Source organism: Meleagris gallopavo, chromosome 21 (genome assembly GCF_905368555.1).
Source record: "Meleagris gallopavo chromosome 21, MGAL_WU_HG_1.1, whole genome shotgun sequence".
NCBI classification, from domain to species: Eukaryota; Metazoa; Chordata; class Aves; order Galliformes; family Phasianidae; genus Meleagris; species Meleagris gallopavo.
The window spans coordinates 9,239,563-9,258,813 of NC_139424.1; the positions used below are offsets into that span (position 1 = coordinate 9,239,563).

At 46.0% G+C, this 19,251-nt stretch overlaps 2 protein-coding genes across 11 annotated transcripts in view; one reads left to right on the forward strand and one right to left on the reverse strand.

Moving 5' to 3' along the window:
• The window catches only part of LYRM9 (LYR motif containing 9), a 31,017-nt gene extending 19,981 nt beyond the window's left edge, over positions 1 to 11,036 (reverse strand). Inside the window, exon 1 of one of the 9 annotated variants that reach the window (XM_085240576.1) lies at positions 10,823 to 11,036. In XM_085240576.1, coding sequence (XP_085096702.1) covers positions 10,823 to 10,846 — 24 coding nt within the window. In that variant the 5' untranslated portion in view covers positions 10,847 to 11,036. Of the gene's footprint in view, positions 1 to 10,561 lie in introns of all 9 variants that reach the window. The other 8 variants (XM_085240577.1, XM_085240575.1, XM_085240574.1 and 5 more) reach the window with 8 other exon arrangements.
• A 384-nt stretch (positions 11,037 to 11,420) lies between these two features.
• Positions 11,421 to 19,251, forward strand: part of NLK (nemo like kinase) — a 38,192-nt gene continuing 30,361 nt past the window's right edge. For both annotated transcript variants that reach the window (XM_085240569.1, XM_085240568.1), the window contains exons 1-2: positions 11,421 to 11,550; positions 11,946 to 12,883. In XM_085240569.1, the coding sequence (XP_085096695.1) occupies positions 12,426 to 12,883 (458 nt within the window). In that variant the 5' untranslated portion in view covers positions 11,421 to 11,550; positions 11,946 to 12,425. The remainder of the gene's footprint in view (positions 11,551 to 11,945; positions 12,884 to 19,251) is intronic.

Consider the following 19,251-nt stretch of genomic DNA (forward strand, 5'->3'; position numbering starts at 1 on the left):
AGCATGTAAGATTTCACTTTCATCCAACTAGTTACATTAAAAGTGAACAGCCTTGAGATGAATAGGTTATTGCTTCCAGTCACCTACTTCAAGCATTTTTAATAAGTATACACTACCAAAGGTACATAGAGTAATTCCAAAGCACTCAGTGGAACCAAACCTTCATTATTTCCTGTTTCTGCACATAAGAAAGAATTTAACTAACTTAAGAATTATAATCTCCAATACTCAGAACTCTGAAAAAAGACAATTTCATAGAGAATTACATATTTATAACAGCACAATTCTGCTTTGGAAAAGTGCATTTATCAACATTACAACACCCTAGCATCCTCTGATTACAACTGAAGACCTACTACTGGGTTATTTGGCTTTCCATTCCCATCGCCACAGTGCTGCAGTCCCCTTCCAAAATGCTCCAGTACCCTTCTGAAGGAAGGGGCACAGGAACAAGTTATCAAATACCCTGCTTGCATGACCAACCTCTGCTGTTAGGAATTGGCTTCCAGAAGGCTGCAAAGAACTAGAATTATCTTCCCTGACAGTTGCTATTTTAATTGAAAATGTGATTCACAACAAAGATAACGTAGAACATTCAAACAGCATCTGAGAATTTTCCCTTTTGTACTATTTTTAAACATTCTAACAACATACCATATTGCTTTAGAGTTGCACCTCGCTGTAGGTTCGATGACTCACATTTAGCCCTCACAGGAGAATTCAGGACTCCTTCCCACCTCCTCCCCCCATAAAACTTTATACATTCTGGTTTTTTGCATCAGCTCCTCCTTCCATCGTGGATGGACATTCAACTCTGTATGAGAAAATCCTGCTTTATCAAATACTTGATGGCACAGTGAGCAAAGTGAATCAGGTAGACTGGTTCTCTAAAATCAACACTGATTCCTTTATTTAGAAGTTGATGCAAGTTTGCTGAAGAGAGGGGATTCTAACATGCATCTAAAGACAAATGGCTCAGATCATCTGCTACTTCAACAAACGTGCAAAAAGCAACTTGAAAGCAAAGTCCTGGAAGATACCAGCAACAGCAGAACCTGAATTGATCTACATGACTTCATTTGAAGGACAGGTTTCGAAAAATCTAAGTCAAAATTCTGAACTGTGTTTATAGCATTATGATCAAATGGACTTTTGGCATTAGGGAGAAAAAATCTAGAACTATTTCAATTAATATCATAACTTGGCCACATAATGGCTGACAACAGCTTGGGATACTGAATTTAGGCACAAATTGGAAACGCTGGTTCCAAGAATAAAAGCATTAAAACCTGCATTTGAGTTATGACTATAGGAGATGCTTTGTTTGCAGCTAGGGCCTATAACACACATCTTTACGCTCGGACCTCATCTCATCAGGCATCAACAAACTCCATTCCTTGCAAGGATGTTAGTAGGTCTCAAAGAACTGGGAGTAGGGGGAAAGTAACCAGTTGTACCACCTCACACAGCCTTCAGTCTGTCTGTTGGGTTTGTTTTGTTTTTTTTTTTAAACCTATTGCCTCCCTGTAGTCTGGGCAACTTATAAAGAAAGAGTAAATTTATTTTGTGCAGGAATAATCATCTGAAACACTAATTTTACTAAAATAAAAGCACCTGGTAAGGTCACACGAAGCTAAGTCTCACCATATCAAGATGCATACAGAAATTTCTTACAGCAGATTCAAATTCAGTTAAAAAACAATCATGAGACAACTGAAGCTTTCTGGTTTTGGTGGAAGAGCTGAACACTAGTAAGTATTTCATAGTATCGCTTTCATCCATTAGAATTTTATTTTCTAAAGAGCAGATAGGACCTCTGATATATCTGATCAGTCCTGAAGAAAACACCTATTATTTAGCAGCATTAATTAACAGTCCATAGATATATCTGCAGTTAGTTATCCCAGCAGGACATTTATGATGCCCTTTCAGAAGTATATTGTCCTTCACTGTTAACATGCAGCTAATATAATAGCCAAAGAGCAACCCAATTAACTTCTCCATGGGCTGAAATTTAAACCAGCAATTAATTCTATAATTCACTTAGCAGAACAGACACCTCTTCTGGGAAAGCTGAGCAAATCTATTCAAAGTACACAAAATTTAGTTTTGAGAACACAAACTAATAGCAGTTCCTGCATATCATTATTTAGTGATAAACATTACTCAGAGTTCAACTTGAATTTCCACCTCGGAATTATAGGAGCCTTTAACAGAATTCAGCCCATGTCAGATAACTCCCCTTCACACTGTCAGAAGCATATAAAGGAGCACTGATGTGTGAATTACATTCCTAACGTGTTTACTAGCTGGTGTAAGTTGGCTAAAGCCAATAATCCCCAACTTGCTGTACTATTTATACCAGCTACAGACCCAGTGGCTTCTCTGGATCTCAGAAACCTAAGTCAAACTGCACTCATTTTTAGGCATGATATTGATAATATTCCTGGATATTCAAACACTAATGTGAAGAGCTGCAGCCTGGAATGATGTTTGCATGGTACTGTTACCATTAAGCTCTAACTTTGGTTATATTCTAATTTTAAAATAAATAAACTGCCCTCCTAAAGCAACGTCAGAGAACACACGGGCTTGTTTGCCATTTGGAAGCATACATACTTCAAGCAAAACTCATAGCCCACATTCACTGGTATTTAGGACTGAATAAGACATTCCTGCATAGCTGTTCAATTTCTTATTTATCATAAGGTCAGACAAAAAACAAAATACCGTATTGCAATTTCATAAGATCATAACATAATAAGCATAAATTTGTTGCATGGAAACTGGTATTTTTTTTAAACACACCAAAAGCAACGCACCAGAAAGTTCCTAAGAAAAGTGACAGGTAGGAGAAAGGAAAAGGATTATCCACACGTGTCTGAGGCATAAAAAAAAAAAATGCAGAACTCTGATCTAAAGACCAATAAAATCAGTGCAAGTTGGCAGTGGCAGGAAGAGAGCTCAGAAACCTGAAGCAAAGTAGCATTTAAGTACCTCAAGCTTTATACCTCAGGTGTCCTTGAAAATTCCAACTTCTGTACAACAAAAACACCACTCCTTATGAGCATTTTATTCTACACCATTTGACTTTGTTTAAATCTGTGTGGGTGGGTAGCCAAAACCTGAAGAAGCCACAGATCTATTGTTTCCAATCAGGTTACCAGTGATCCTTAGCCAAACAAGGACAGCCATTAACTGGCAGCAGGCCTTGTCTCTGCACACCGCAGCTCCACTTCCTGCAGCAGCCAGAACAGCAGGACTATCACCAGAATCAACATCCTCATTTCTTCCCTTGGCACTGCACGCTGCTCAGCTCCAGTTGAAAGAAACGTTCCCATAACAGCCCCACAAGACTCCTCTCTCATTAGTTTGCGATGAAGGGGTTAATATATGTGACCCAAATATGGAGCCCCATTTTAAACTTGCTGAAAATTGCTTTTTAATCCCAGCTCTCGAGGATTTCCTTTGAAACCATCTGCCATGCACGCTCAGTGCTCCTTTCCCATATATATGCAGGATTACTGTAATATGGATTCTTTCGTGTAACTTCATACATTTCAGTATATTATAAATATATATACAATCAGTTGAACGTTTCCTTTTTTTAAAAAATAAGGGACATTTTCATACCAGAAAGTGTTTGCAGAAGTCAAAATCAGTGATAAATTCACAGAAAACCAGACCCATATTTATCTCATTTACTTCAGTATTTACATTACAACTCTTGTTTATGCAGTCAGTCTGACACTGCATGAGATTCAAGCAGTTCTGAGTCACTGAGCCAATGTAACTTATGAACATTCTTAAAAGTAAGCTCAAGCATTCTCCAGGATATGATTTAAACACGCACCTCCCCAGCTACAATTTAGTTTCTAGACTGGAAGAAAGAATTCACCACGTGATAATTAAGGATTGAAGAAGATTTCTAAGTATCCTTAAATCTGCACTATTTTCTATTTGCTTATGATGACCTTTTGTGCTGTTGTAATTTTCTAGTACAAATACTGACAAAGTGATACTTCAGGTCACGTTCATACACTCATTATAGTTTAAAAAACAGTTATTGCAACTATGAACACTTGAGCAGCTGTCTAAAACAGAAAACAAAGAAATACCAGCCTACCAGAATAACCACAGCTAGAGTGATTGAAAAAGCAAGCAGTCAGCAAGATACACCTACAACTCATTTCTTGGATTAATCTACAAAGTCAAAATTCAAACTCCCAATAAAGCAGAGCATTTTTCACATGGAATACTTTTTAATAAAGTGATTATTTGCCAGCAAACACTCCAGGAGTGGGAAATTGGGCAAGTTATTTGCACAGTTTTAGTGATTTAAGACAACATCAACATTTCGGAAGACAGGCCCATAAACTTCAAGAGTATTCCTTTCCATGGTGAACAGTCACTTAGTATCTAAGTTTCACTAGATATTTCATTAATATCTATTTTTTTTCCTGCATATGAGCAATTGATAGAAGTTGTTAACATACAGGAGATCTGCACATGCAGAGGTTGGAAGAATGGAGAAAAGAAAACAAGCAATTCATTTTGTTTCAGACGTTGGAGCACCGTCCTGCAGATGTGTTACTTTTAATACAAAGCAGCTCCTAAGATGAGTGAGGGGGCGAGGACAGAACCAAAGCCCAATCACTGGGTTATTTCAATGTTTACATTCTAATGGGCTTCCTGCATTCTGTCCTTATAGTTTTCCTTTACTAATAATTATATTAAATTCATTTTGTCTTAAGCAATAGTGGGGAGAAACTCAAGATATCTAAGACGGCTGCTTGCAGATTCTTCTAGATGATGTGTTGCACTGTCATTTAGTCTGCAAGTGGGTGTAAACCCAGCGCAATTCACAAGATCCTATGGCCCAACTGGAATGAAACTACAAAAAGCTTCATGTCCTGCTGCAACAGCTTAATGGCAAACGGCTGGCAGAAGGCTGTAACAGTGCTACAAAGATCAGTGCTAATAAAAACAAACAACAACAAAAATAAATGCACACTAATTTTAAATCATTTTCCTCTGTGTAACAGGGAGACTGACTGAAGCCCAACCCATGGCCATCTTGGGATCTTACAGCATTCTGCTTCTTTCCACTTTCTTAAGCCTAGTCAGTGATGTTGAGGAATTGGAAAGGCATCAGGGATGTGAGTGATGCCAGTGCCGTAGCTGTAGAACATAAAATGCAACCAACTGATGCATACTCAGCTCTTGCCCTCTTCACATACAGTAGGCACAGAAAAACCCAGAAATATGTCTTCACAAGTGTACGTAATGAAACCCACTGCCAAGGCTTCCAGGCAAGGGCAGAAGTTCAGTGTGTGAAGGCTCAGCAGTCATTTAGTGAGCAGTTATCACCGACAGCATCCAAGTGCTCTGGCACCACAGCACAGGAACCTAATGACCAACTTACTTAACAGAATGATTCAGAAAAGCTTGATGAGGGAGATGTGAAAATTCTGATGCCGTATAAATCCTTTGATTTTATGAACTGAGTCCATTTTAAATTACTATCATGGGCTAAAGTCTACTGTTGTATACGTAGGCAAGTTTGGAGTCAACCTGGAATTTGTTTTTCCATACCTGTGATGACCAAATAAAAGCACAGGCTTCAAGTTGCATCAATTACAACATCTCCTATGCAAACAAGTTTAATTAGCATTACATTATCCCAGTTTACAGGAGACAAACTCTGAAGACAGTGCTGAAGTGAGATGCTGTCATGAACAAGACTACAAGTGTTTCCTATTAGTTTCCAGATGTTTTGGCTTTTTATGTATTCCCATCTTGACTGCGTACAACAAAGAAATACAGTAAAACTGGCAAGACCACAGGGAATAATCACTTCTCTGTACCTTATGAAAAACAGTGTTTAAGATGCATTCTCAAAACTGCCCTGCTGTAATGGATAGGTGTGCCTGCTGCAAAGACCTCAATTTAAAAATTACTGTTTGAGTGTTTCCATAATGCATTGTTCTTTTCTGATACTGAATGAACGTGGCCTATTACAACACTCAAGGCACTCTGACATGGTGAAGGATTGATTTATGAGCTATTGTGCTAGAAAAGATTAGTCATTATATGAACAAGCTCTAAGAAGCTATCCAGACTTGAAATGAGGAAAAAAAACAAAGAAAAAGAACAGGCTGGACTTTGTGTTATCACTACAAAACTAAAGCAAATAAAACTAACTGGTATTTACTGATGTATCACCTGCAAGAACTTTACAGTCTAAAGGTTTTTTCTCCTACCCACAACTTCACTGAATCTGATCTGCAGAGTATTGGGTCAAAACAGTAATTCTGACAAAGCAAATTTTAGCACATGCTTTGCTTCAGTTGTAATTGAATGAAGGATGAGAAACAATCATACCTGTTAGCCATAATGCTGTGAACAAAATGCTTAGCAAGAGGCATGTCATCAATTTGGATCAATTCAACTGGCTCATTCAATTCGTTGTCACTGGAATCAGTGGCAGAACAAAAGCTAGCTGATCTCTGAAGGATGGCATTCCTAAAAACACCACCACAGCAGTGCTATTCTTCTCGCTGATTAAACCTACAACCTACATAATTCAATTTATTTTAATTACTGGAGCCTTAGCTTCTTCCTCCTCTACCCCCTCAGAAAGAGATATTGCAGAAACAAAGAGCTTAGATACTATACTCAATTTGGAGAAGGAAGAAACCTGCTTCTCTCCTCACTCCACTATTTAGGGATCCTGCTCACACAAATACAAGTGGTATGTCATGATGTTTTAACTTCTTCACCTTCTGGGGATAACATGCTGTGGAGTTATTTTAAGAACATAGCTCATTCACAAAGGTCTCCAATTCTGTCTTCAGAGACAGAAATGATTTTCTTGCTGCTTCAAAATCTGCTGGCATGACATTAGCTTCAGAGGGAGTTCATTTGTTGTTCCGACATCAAAATGGAGCAAGAGCAGCTGCCAGGAGAATGATAAAAGGAAACACTGGTGACAAAGAGCAGCAGGGTCATTTCTGCTGCAAAGAAATAGAGAACAGAACTGTAGAACTGTCAATTTCTCCAAAAATCTACTGAGGATTAAAGATCTTCCCTCTTCTACCAACAACTGGTATTCAGCAGCAAGAAGGGAAATGAGACAGAAAGAACAATAAACAATCAGACCTGCATCTTTAAATAGCAAATTATTATATACTGACTTTAAGCACCTGAGCACTTCCAGTTAAAGCCAAGATCGTGTTTAAGGTCTGTGGCTGAGCAAAGGATTCAGTTACTCCTCCAGAAAAATGAAACAAAAATAGTTCTGGCTAGAAAACACTGGATGGTATGGAGTGCAGTGCTTTGGAGCTGACAGTCTTTGGGAGGAATTCAAGCCCCAGCACCAAATGGTGACTGCCATACTTGCATATACTGCACACTGCACAAACCTGGAACAAAGCTGTCACTGCAATATGACCACTGCAAGAACTAAGCTGCAAGAGCCATGAATGGGCTGATGGGCCATTGCTGCTTTCAAGATGAAGGTGATGCTCATTTTGATCAACACACCTTTCTGACTGACTAACCTATGCTGGGGCATCCACTTGTTTTGATTGATTTTTTCTTTCCCAGCCTCTTCATTATTATGTGGTACCTAGAACAGACCAAGAATCCGTTCCCCATTTGACAACACAAGCAGAACTTTGTTACCTTCTAGATAAAGGTATTGACTTCATGAAGTAAGGCAAACTTAACCAAAGTCACAACAAAATATTCTTTTCCCCGTTGTGTTTTATTAATAGATAAATTTGTTTTCTGTTTTATAAAGAGATAAAAGGTTTCAAAGATGAAAATTTTGGAAAATTATTTTTCAAAGGAAAAGAGTAATAGACAACAAATTTTAAAGCTATAGATGCCTCGCATATATTAATTATCCCTTTGTATGTTAGAACCATTATTAGTTTACAGCAAAATACGACTAGCCAAAACCCATCAAGTTCCCAGGCACTAACACTGTTTATGACACTTTATGGTTTCAGTAGTAGGATTTATGAATAAAATATTAACAGTGCTGCAGAATGCTGAGGAATGCATCTGCAGAGTTGTATCCTGAGGTACATGTGGGCTTGTCAAACACCCACGCAATAAATTATCAATAGTGCAGTTCAGAGTACCCCTTTTGTGCATCACAGAAATCTATGCAAGCATTTAATTATGCTTTGTTCTCTTTAATATTACTTTTCCTGCATTAAATTGTCACAAAAAGAAAAACTTGCACACACATGCTGAAGGACATTTATGTACAATACTGAGCCACGAAATCAAAAAGAACCTTTCTATCATTTAAAGGCCTATTTTCACAGCCAGTTTCCATGACACAAAAAACCACCAAAGCCTACATCTGAAGCTGGATTATAGCATTTTATACAGAGCAGTACCATCTTTCATGGAGAATTTTAAGGTTAACACAGTTGAGGAACATCAAAGAAATAGAACAGGGATGATTACACATTGTCTTCCACCACTTAGCCTTATACAGAGTGCTGTCAGAAAGATTATACCTCTGCAAGGCAAGTGGCAAATTTAAGGGGAGAGTAAATCTCCCAAGAGTCAGAAGGAAATACTGAACTTGATACAGTAGGTTTTCAGGAAGAGAAAAGACTGTCCTCTGTGCTTCTAGACTACAGTATTTACTTTTACATGCTGTTTAAACGGGCTTAGCTAGATGTCTGACAAATTCAGATACACTACCGTTCGGTGTTTGATACTCAAAAAGCAGACTTGTATCTGTTTTACAGTCCTCTTACCACGAACAAAATAGCAAGAGACAGATGCATGTCCCCATGAATAACTGTCCTCACCAGTAAAAAATTAGAACTGATCTGTCATGTTTCATCAGCAGCAGTCACCAATCGCATATCTCCATGCATCACTGGGGATGACAAATCAGTTGCCATCAAACTGGGTGCTGGCAGGATCAAGAGCAGTGTTTCTACCTGCCCAGTTCAAGTACCTGCTATTAGATTTCACCAGCTCACACTCAGTGGACTACTTGCAAAGCTCTCTTGCTCAAAGCTGTATGCCAGCTCTAGCAAGCTCCTCTCGGTAGACTTAACACTTCTTGTCCATAGACATGCAGGAACAAGGAAGCACCAAATCATAGCAGTGCACCACATGATCCTTCTGCAGCTGTGTTCGATGGTGGTGTGATTTATACAGCTAACATGCAACACTATTTCAGGCAACAGGTTTCTATCTCAGGACTGCACTGGGGAAACAAGAGGTCTATTAGAAATTGAGCACTTAGTTTACCTGCAAATTCCATGTTTCCTTAAATATATTTCAGCTTAAGCCAGCTTCAATCTTGTTTCCCCTTGCCTTCTACAGTAAGGCAGAGGCCAAGAATACCAATAAAAGTGTTTATGAGCTCAGCACAGAAGGATGATATACCATTAGGGCGGGTCCTTCAACACTGGCATCTGACGGGACTCCATATGGACATGCGAGATAAGTGCATCCCTTCAGCTATCTCACCAGTCTTCTACCTCATTGAAAAGAGCTGGTTCAATTTCAAAGGGCAAATAAAAAGGACAACGTAGTTGTGGCAAATAATTGAACAAAAAAGAAAGGACATCCCACATTTTAGTTACACTTCATTGGGCACATGGAAAATGGAAAAGATGACTTGTAGTAACCCAGCAAAAAGCTGCCAGAAGAACCACTGACAATGCCAGGACTGCAATCCAGCTCACTTCTTTTGCTCTGATAAAAGTTCATCTACAAAACAGTGCCCAACACCAGTTTTTAAGTATTTCAAGGGCAAAACATCCACTTGCTGACATCCACCTGAAAACTCAGCACAGCTCGGACTCGCCAACCAAGAGGAAGCCGGAGCTCGAGGCGTAGAGGAAGGTCTCTATGCAGGATAGAGCATTCTGCTCCGCCCGCCCCGCCCGTTGGTGCTGCAGGCTGCCTGCTGGCACAGCTGGGTGCCGCTCCTCCATTTGAGAGCCACCATCCACGCAAAAACCGCAGTCTGTCGAATGAGCCGTAGGTGAACCACACGAATCACTCTCAGGAGTTTTCCTGTGGCGTTACTTTTTAATATCCCGTGTGCCGCTTTTTAAAGGAGCCCTTCAGAGTAATTTGAACAAAGATGCAGCACGAGAGCACGAGCTTCACCTGGCATTTCCTCCGCCCGCACCCTGCGATCATAAACTAGTTGTAAACGAGCCTTTTCCGCGGTTTTTTCCCCAAATAAGTTTATAACTGAAGTGTTTTAAAAACAAACGTGACAGCAAAGCTACACGGTAATTCCAGAGCAGAACACGACCCAGTAACACCTAAGAAACGCAGCCGAAAGTTAACAAGGCGCCTAAATGCTGGCAGACCGCTTGAGGGCAGGAGGCTGTGAGGAGCGGTAGGCGGCGCGTCCCAAACGGCGCCCACAGCAGCGCCCACAGCACTGCGCGCACCTCAGGACACAGCAGCAGCGAAACTCAGCGGGAGGGGCGGGACGGGGCGGCTCGGCTCAGCTCGGCTCTGCACGAGCCTGCCGCGTCCCGCCTGCCTCAGCCAGCCGTACCTGAGGCAGCGCCGCCCCGCACGCCTCGAGGCCGGCCCTCGTTCGAAACGGCCGCGTTTCCGCTGAGTTCAGCGAGTTCCTTTGGCCGCGGGGCGAGGTGGGAATCACCTCAGAGCAGCGGTGCTCCCGCGCCCCGCGCAGCTCCGAGGCCGCTGTCGCCTCAGAGCGCCCCGCCAACGCCGCGTGCGCGCAGCTCCCCGCCCTCAGCCAGCCGCGCACCGACCCATCAGCCGCCTGCCGCAGCGACCTCCGCGTCCTCACCTCACCCCGCCCCGGCAGCACCATTGGCACCTCCCGCAGCTCGTCATCCGCTTCCCGCCTCCCATTGGCCGGCTGCCCACCCGCGGACGGGCGCACCAGAGACTTCCTCGGCCGTCACACGGAGCCTCGCGCAGCGATTCGAAGAAAAACGGCCGCCACCGCCCCTCACTCCGAGAGCTGCCAATCAGGCCGCCGCCCGGGCTCCGAGCACCATTGGCCCAGTAACCCCCTTTCGGGCTTTCGTTTTCCCCCATTGGCTAATCGGATCGGATAGGGCGCCGCGATTGGGCAAAAAGCAGGTCTCGAGGGCGGGAATCGACCTGGAGGGAGACTCGATTGGCCGGCAGACCGGAGCGGCACAGCGTGATTGGCAGGAAAGGTGAAGAAGGCGGGGCCGCCCGAGGTGAGGGTTGTGTGAGGTGAGGGAATCTCGCGGGGTCTCGCTAGCTCTGGGCGCGGAGGCGCGCGGTGATTGGGCGGCGGGGGTCAAGGGGGCGGGACTGAGTCAGGGAGTCTCTGCGGCGGCCGAGTCCTATGGGCCGGCCGAGCTGGGTCCCGCTCGGTGATTGGGTGGGGGCGGCTCTCGCGGAGCCTGGTGGGCCGGGTCCGATTGGCTGCGGGCGGGTGTCGGGCGCGCGCCCCGCATGGGGGCGGGGGGGGCCGGCGGGGGGAGGGCAGGCCGGGTGCGCGTGCCCGCTGTGCGCTCCGCGCTGGGGCTCCGCGAGGAGGTGAGTGGCGGCGGCGGCGGAGGGTCGGGCGGCCGAGGCGGCGGCTGGGGGGCGGAGCGGCGCCGCGCGGCGGGGCCCTGAGAGCCCGCCGCCCCCATCCCTGCCCGTCGCACGCACGCAGCGGAGACCCCCTCCCCCCACCCGGCCCCGCTCCTTCCCCGCCCCGCCGCGCCCCTCCGGCGCCGCCGCCGCCGCCCCGCTGTCAGCGCGCCGCCCCTCGCCCCGCGGCCCTGCTCCCGCCCCTGTCATCCATTTGTCACCCGCCCCCGCTCCCGCCGTGCCCGCGCACCCCCCCCACCCCCCCGGCCCTCTCTCTCCCTCCGCCGGTCCCGTCGGCTCCCCCCGCCCCGCCGCCCGCGCCCCCTCACTCTCTCCGGGTGCTGTGTATGTTTCAGGGCCTGCGAGGAAAAGTTGCGAACTCGCCGAGTTGTTGGCTGTGGCGGAGGGAGCAGGTGTGCGAGCGGAGGGAGCGATGTAGGAGGCGCGGGGCGCTCCGAGGGGATGTGGGCATGGCAGGGGTAGGCTCGGCCCGCGCAGGGCGTCCCCGGGCGGCGGCCCCTCATCCTCCGGGCGCGGGGCACTGAGCGCCCCTTCCTCGGAAACGAAGTGCGGAGAGCCCGGAGCGCCGCGGCCCTGCCCGGGATGGAGCCCCAGTGAGCGCCGCGGGCGGTGGGTCGGCGCTCGGGCTCGTGCACATGAAGAGTCTCCGCGCCGTGTGGCTTCGCCAAGAGATCAGGCCCGCTGAGCTCGATGTTCTCGCAGGTGGGCCGCGTATGATGGAACCCGACTTCCTTTAAAGTGTAGCAAATCTCATTTTTTGATGGCCAAATGACAGCTTGACCCGGTCGTTTGCCGGTCAAGGGACATTTTTTTGAATGTCTCTTTGTGGCGCGACGGCCAACGCAAAAATGATGGCGGCTTACAATGGCGGTACGTCTGCGGCAGCGGCAGGTCACCACCACCACCATCACCACCACCTCCCTCACCTCCCTCCTCCTCACCTCCATCACCACCACCACCCTCAGCACCACCTGCACCCCAGCTCCGCGCCCGCGGTCCATCCCGTGCAGCAGCACGCTTCCTCGGCAGCTGCGGCCGCGGCGGCGGCGGCAGCGGCGGCGGCGATGTTGAACCCCGGGCAGCAGCAGCCATATTTCCCATCGCCGGCACCGGGCCAGGCCCCTGGACCAGCGGCGGCCGCCCCAGCTCAGGTACAAGCTGCAGCCGCGGCTGCGGTCAAAGCGCACCATCATCAGCACTCACAACATCCACAGCAGCAGCTGGATATTGAGCCGGACAGACCTATTGGATACGGAGCCTTTGGTGTCGTCTGGTGAGTAGAGAAAAAAACAAACCGAGTTTACATTCTTTTCTACCAAATCATAATTCATTCTTGGTTTTTCTCATTTGATCCAGAATAGAAGAAAGCTGCCCAGTTCTTTGCTGGCTCTTCTCCTTTCTTAGAAAGTTGGGTTCTCTTGTTTCTCTTGGCAGGGCGAGGTGAAGAACAACCCCTTGTTATCAGGCCGCACCATCAGTCTTGATTAGGACAAAAGCAGCGTGTTTGTGCACCTCCTGCACGTTTCCTTAGAACGTACGTGCTGTGTGGCTGAGCCGCACCTGCTAAGATTTCAGGTTTACAAACATTAGAAGATGTATTCTGACCTGTCTTAAGAGCTAGAATTCAAAGTGTCTGAAAATGTCTTCCTATCCCCGTCACCTGCCGGGAGCTGTGCCTGGGAGGCTGCCTGAAACAGAGCGCCTGAACTTTGCTCTCCTCTCATAAATGCAAATGGGATTTTCTGTCCTACTGTACTGTGCTGCAATAACTTGACTCTCAGCTGCTGTGTCACAGGATTTTCTCAGTGGGTCATAATCTCTTCTAATATATTTTGTGACCACTTCATGTGTGTCATAACTGCCCGTCAGGATCACTGGAGCAAAGCTGGGGTGGTTTTTGATTGTTTTTTGGATGAGCTGCTGCCAGGTTCCCACTGCTCTGTGGCCGTCTGGGAGCAGAAGGAACGCCGGGGTTTTGTTGTGAGAGCAGGCGCGTCGCCGCGCACTTCCTGCCTCGCCGGCACCAAGTTTGCAGCAGGTCAGTGATACGGCCCTGCGCAGCTCCTGCTTGGCTGTGGGTGCTGTGGCGTCACCGAGAACAGTGGGGCTGCGGGGCAGAGCGGGGACAGCCCGCATCGGTAGCTGGTGGCCCTGCCTTTAGAGCAGGCCGGTGTTTGTCACACACCACGTTGTCTGGGATTGGTGCGCAGGAGAGGCGTAGCTGAGTGCTGTGGCTGGTCTGTGTCCCTCAATGCAGGAGTTAAGTGCTGGGAGCAGGGAGCCGGGGGTGCTGCTGCATGGGCAGCACTGCTCCAGTCCTGGCGTGCTGAACTGTTCAAAAAAAGTCCAGGAAACAGTAAAGGCTGCAAAGAAAACTTTAAAGATTATTTTCATCTGTTCTTGTATTTTTTCTTGATGAAGTGTGGGTTTTCATCTCAGTCGTTGCTAGCTTGCTTAAATTTGGAGCATTGTGTAAGATCAGACCCTGTTAGCAGTTGGCTCAAACACTTTGTTTACCTGCATGTAATTTTCCGGTCTTTATTTTTCCCAGTTTTATCTGCCAAAAAAAAAAAAAAAAAAAAAAAAAGGTACAAAGAGTGATCTGCGTTCATAACATTCAGTGGAATAAAAGGTTACATTTGCATATTCAGTACTGAGAGCTCCGGGGGAAGAGAAGTGTAGGATGAGGGTCTGGCCCGGGTGGAGGGCGGCAGAGCAACCAGGCTCCTCTGCTACCCCACGGCCGTGGGACAAAGCCTGCCGAGCTGCTGTGCTAAAGCTGTAAGGGCGTGAAGTCTAAGAACGTGATGGGTGGAATTCAGTTCCTCTTTGCTCACTGTGCAGCGTTTGTGTTTCACGTTCACTTCTGCGGGTGGAGCTGTGCTGAGCTGAGCAGGCCTTGTAAGTAGAGGTAAGCTGAATTTTAGGTTTCGTTCCAAATGGGAGTGCCTGTTTAACTCAGTTCTGGCTTTATGGGATAACAGAACCCAACACGAACATTGATTTGGGTATTTACAGTTCAAGTTAGCCATGAAAAATGCATCCTTTGGTACAAGCGTAACATGAAAAATTCAGTAACACGAGGCCCAGGCTAATTGTGTGTGAGGATTCTGTTGCATATCTGGATCTCTTTCTGAGCATTGGTTGGCGCTGACGAATAACCCAAGGGCTCATATCTGTATGTTGTTAAGAAATGCTGCTCTGCAGGCGGTTGACATACCTGAAGGAGTCCTTCATCGTACCCCTGAGATGTGTCGTGTCGTCCAGAAGCTGCAGCTTGTCCCGCAGTTAGGAAGCAGCTCCTGCAGGTCTGTGCTGCTCCCCGGGTGCTGCCCGCGCCGCGCGCCCGTCCTGCTGCCAGCGGGACACTTTGTCCTTCACCTGCCCCCTGTCAGCACATTCTTAACGTGCTGAGAAAAAAAACATCCAGATTTTAGTTTCAGCAAAAACTCCGCGCCCCGCGTTTCAAAACGCGCATCAGATGTTTGGAAGTCTTGTGAGCGTTCTGGGGATAAGGAGCTGTCCTTTGCAAAGCGCTCCCTGTTCTGCTGGGGAGACGTGCTGCTGCCATCTGGTGGGGTTCATAAAAATAACGATAAGAAAAAGGCAGGGAGCCTGGCTGGGGAGCGAGGGGCCAAGGGCTGATGCCTCTGCAGGACTGAAATTCCCAGAGCAGAGAGCAGCAGCGGCTGTGGGGGTGGCCGGAGTGGAACTGAGTGCTGTGTTGGTTGGGCTGGGACTCTGCCAGCTGTGTGCGGGTCGTGGCAGCCTTCTGTGTGCCGTGGAGTTCAGAAAGGTGCAGTTCGTCAGAGAGGATGGAACCAGGCAACCAGTGTTATTACTATAAAAACTGTGGTGAGAGGCGTTTCTGTGGGAAATGTGCCACAAATGGCACACAAAAAAAAGCTGTGCATTCTTTTTAAATTATTTTTAAAGGCATGATTTATGCAACTTTATGTTGCTGTGTGGTTTTCAATGTATTTCTGTTTCTGATAGTTTTTATTCAGGATGTTTGATAGCTGGGTAGTGCTGTGATGGTTTGGCTGACTTTGAGATAGATGTTGTGCTCGGGCTGCCACTACTTTGTCAAAGCAGAAATAATTTAGCCTAAATTTATACTTAGGCCTTCAAAGGCCTGAACTCACGAGCCAGTGCTAAGTGAAACATTGAAAGGAGTTTTGCATTGAATTGATCACTGTGTAACCCTAAAGCAATGTTAAGTGTTTTATCCGCATGCTGGTGCTGGTCAGAGCAGTGGGAGAGATGTCTGTGGGGTAGCAGGAACCCCCCCAGCAGTGCTGCAAAGGATCGACTTGTGTAGAGCAGGGATGCAGTGTAGATCATTTATTCTGGACAAATTGCTGGAATATGTGTCAGGAAATAAAGGAGGTTACAGCTTCAAAACCCATATGAATAACTGCAGATAAGTTCCCCTCTGAGCCAACCCAGGGGATGTTTTGCGTGGTTAATGCACAGGGGAATGCAAAAGTCCGGTCTGGTACGTGAATAGTTTAGAGAAAGTTCAACGAGTAAAATCTGCTTTGTGAAACCTTTTTGGATTTGTGGGTGTAAGATGTCCTTTTCTAAGCTGAAGCTGTTTGCATTATGGTCTTTTTCCTGTCCCTGAAAACTCACCTTTAGTGGAGCATTTGTGAACAGCAAAAATATCTGATTTTAGCATTAGCATTTAGATGGGCACTGTTTTGCTTTAAACCATCTCACTTGCCATTTTATATTCATCTAAAATTACTTTTTTATTATCATTGATCAAAAAGAACTGGAGAAGCTGTCTAAAATTCACCCTAGAATTTTCGTTGTGAATGAGACTAACAGGACTGAATGGAAGTGGGTCCTCGCGTGGGTGGAACACAACATCCACCAGCAGTTGGATGAGAGCCTGTGGCAGGAGTCGGCCTGGCCCAACACGTGCAACAGAGGGAGAATCCCCACACAGCCTTTGAGCTCAGCAAGCAGCAGACAAATGGGAAGAGCCTTCATGTGCTGCTGTTGCAGCTGGCTGAGGTGTGGCAGAGAGTCTGAGAGAGAGAGACCGAGCCATTTTTATCCAGTTACCTCTTGGAGGAGGTAACGCGTGCTGTGTTTCACACCTAATGTCACAGCTTCAGCATCTGCAGGTGATCGTGTCAGTGTTTTTTAAAGGGTCACTTTATTTACGTTGAATTCTGGCTCAGTTTGTGAACAAGTAGAGTGGAACAGTGACACCCAGTTGTGCTATGAGACACTTTGCAAAGCTGCCATGTTTAAGTTGTTGGGGCTGTTTTCAAATTTCATGAAAAGAAGAATTCTGTTAACACGTACATGGCAGTTCCCCAAACGTGCAGAAGGAAATGAAATGCATATGGCAACTTGATGTCCTTAAATCAGACTCTGGGGGCGAAGCAGCGTCCTCTCCACGTAATCCACTGGATTGTTCGTTATTGTCTCATGAGATGATGCAAGAGTGAAGGAATGTGGATAATATTTTTTTCTCAGCGTTGGGCGAGGACTATTTTGAATAAATCAGCTCATTGTAGTTTATGCCAAGGTCGGCAGCGTGCAGGTCACTTGAGCGCTCATCGCCCTCAGTTCTGCAAATGTTGAAGACATTTCACTTCGGATGTTCTTTTCCCTCTCCTCGCCATGCATTTTCACTTCTTCTAAAAGGAGAGTTTAACTTGTCCCTACCACCAAGGCAGAAGACACAAAAGCCTCTCGTGTTTATATGTGGGTCGAAGCGTCAGTGCTCTCAGCACGTGATTCAAGAGGTGGTGAGTAGCACAGGAAGCAGCGTGTGCTGCTTGTGGCTGCTGGGGGCAGCGGGCGGCACGGCGCAGCCCCGCGGCTGTGGCAATGGTGGCAATGCCTGTGGTGACGAGCCTCATCCAGCAGCAGGCCAACACAGAGGTCCTTCGCTGTTCTGCAGCCTTTGAGTGCAGTTGGTGTAGACAAAGTCCTAGCATTGTAATTTGGAGTACGTCGCGTAGTAGGGCTGGAAATTTTGCTTTGTTGTGAGTCAAACTGACTATTATGTCCAATCTTGTAAAGTAGACCCCTGAGTGAGGTAGTAGATGCTTAAATGAAAGTGGCTTATGACAGGCAGTACAAATATGTATGTAAAGGATGGAGGCTTATGTGGTTAATGCATTTATTTATTGATAGTAGTATTTAACTGTAATAAGCTGTAACAAGGAAAAAGTGAATGCAAGTGGTGGAGCATGGGATGGGTAGCTAAAGGTGGTACAAACCATAGCAATTATCTGTCATCTAGCGATGGGGAGGCTGTAAAAATTGGTGTTGTACCAGTAAGCCAGGCTCTCTAAAAGGTAATGTCAGCAACCCGTTCTCAGGATGCATTTTCTCCCTTTGTTCTAGCTCACTTCCACCCCTTTACGTTGCTTCAGACAGAGCATGTTAGAACGACCTGAACTTCATTATAACGTTTAAAATTGTATTGGTTCTCTCCTGGTACACGAGATTGATGGATAAATAAAGGTAGTCTCGTGTCAGCCTTGCTGTTAGCTAACTTCCATGGCTATGGAATGCGGCCACGTACCACGTCCGGGAGTGCTTAGCAAGAGCTTGAGCTTTAATCACAAGGGCTGGAACAGAACCGGTGTGTCCTAGCAGTATCTTGTTTTAATTTCCTGATGTGATTCTTCTCTATCAAGGCTCGGAAACGTCCATGTGTGAGTGGAATTCTTACTGCTTATGATGTTTCTGACACCAGAATGTGGTGGCAGGATCATTTTGTAGCATGCGTGCATTGATAAATCATCTTCTGTTACTTCTTCAGTTTTTGTAGAGCACTGCATGTTGGTATTTGTGTGCAATTACAGAAATGGCAATTCTAAGCATCGTGTCCAGGAACAGTTGTGGGAAGTTTGATGGAAAATTAAAAGGTATGGGGAAATGAATCTGTGGGCTTGGTGCGTGGTTTTGCTTTGTTGCTCAGGCAGCACCAGGCCCTGCTCTCACTGCTGTCTCCATTTTGTTGGCTCTGTGTGGTGTCAAAACAGAACCTTTGCTTAATGGCGGAAGGGACGCAGAGCGCAGTGTTGAATGGTTGGTAGTCAAGTAGTTATTTTGGCTTAAATCCTACATTATTCATTTTTTTCTGAGAAGCTGCTGCCCATCCCCTCTCTCATGGAAGTGCGTATAGGGATTTTTACTATTTCAGTTAATACATTTTATTGTTTAACATAAATACTTGCAACCATTGAAGAATACCTGTCTATGAATAAATAAAACTTACTTCATAAACTGAATAGCAGCTTTCAGGCATGGGTAATCTTTGTCACGTGAAGTAACTGCTGGGATGTGCACTTGTTGAGCTCCGCAAGAGGAAGTTGAGCCGACTGAGGTCAGGAAGGAAGGAGTCCAGCAGGCCCTTGGTGGACTGTTACACTGAAAACCATTTTATGTTTCTTTTAACTGTTTTGGTTACTAATGAATACATTAAGGTTGGTTACAGTCTCCAGAAAGCAGGAGATGTGCCCTGGTCTGTTTTCACTGGTTACGATTCACTTTGATGTGAGCAGCTGAGGCTGGCTGGCCTGCAGGGGTGCCTCAGTGGCTGCATTCCCACCTGTGTGTGGGGCTGCATGAGCACTAAATGAGAGGTCAGCAACCCACAGGTTATGC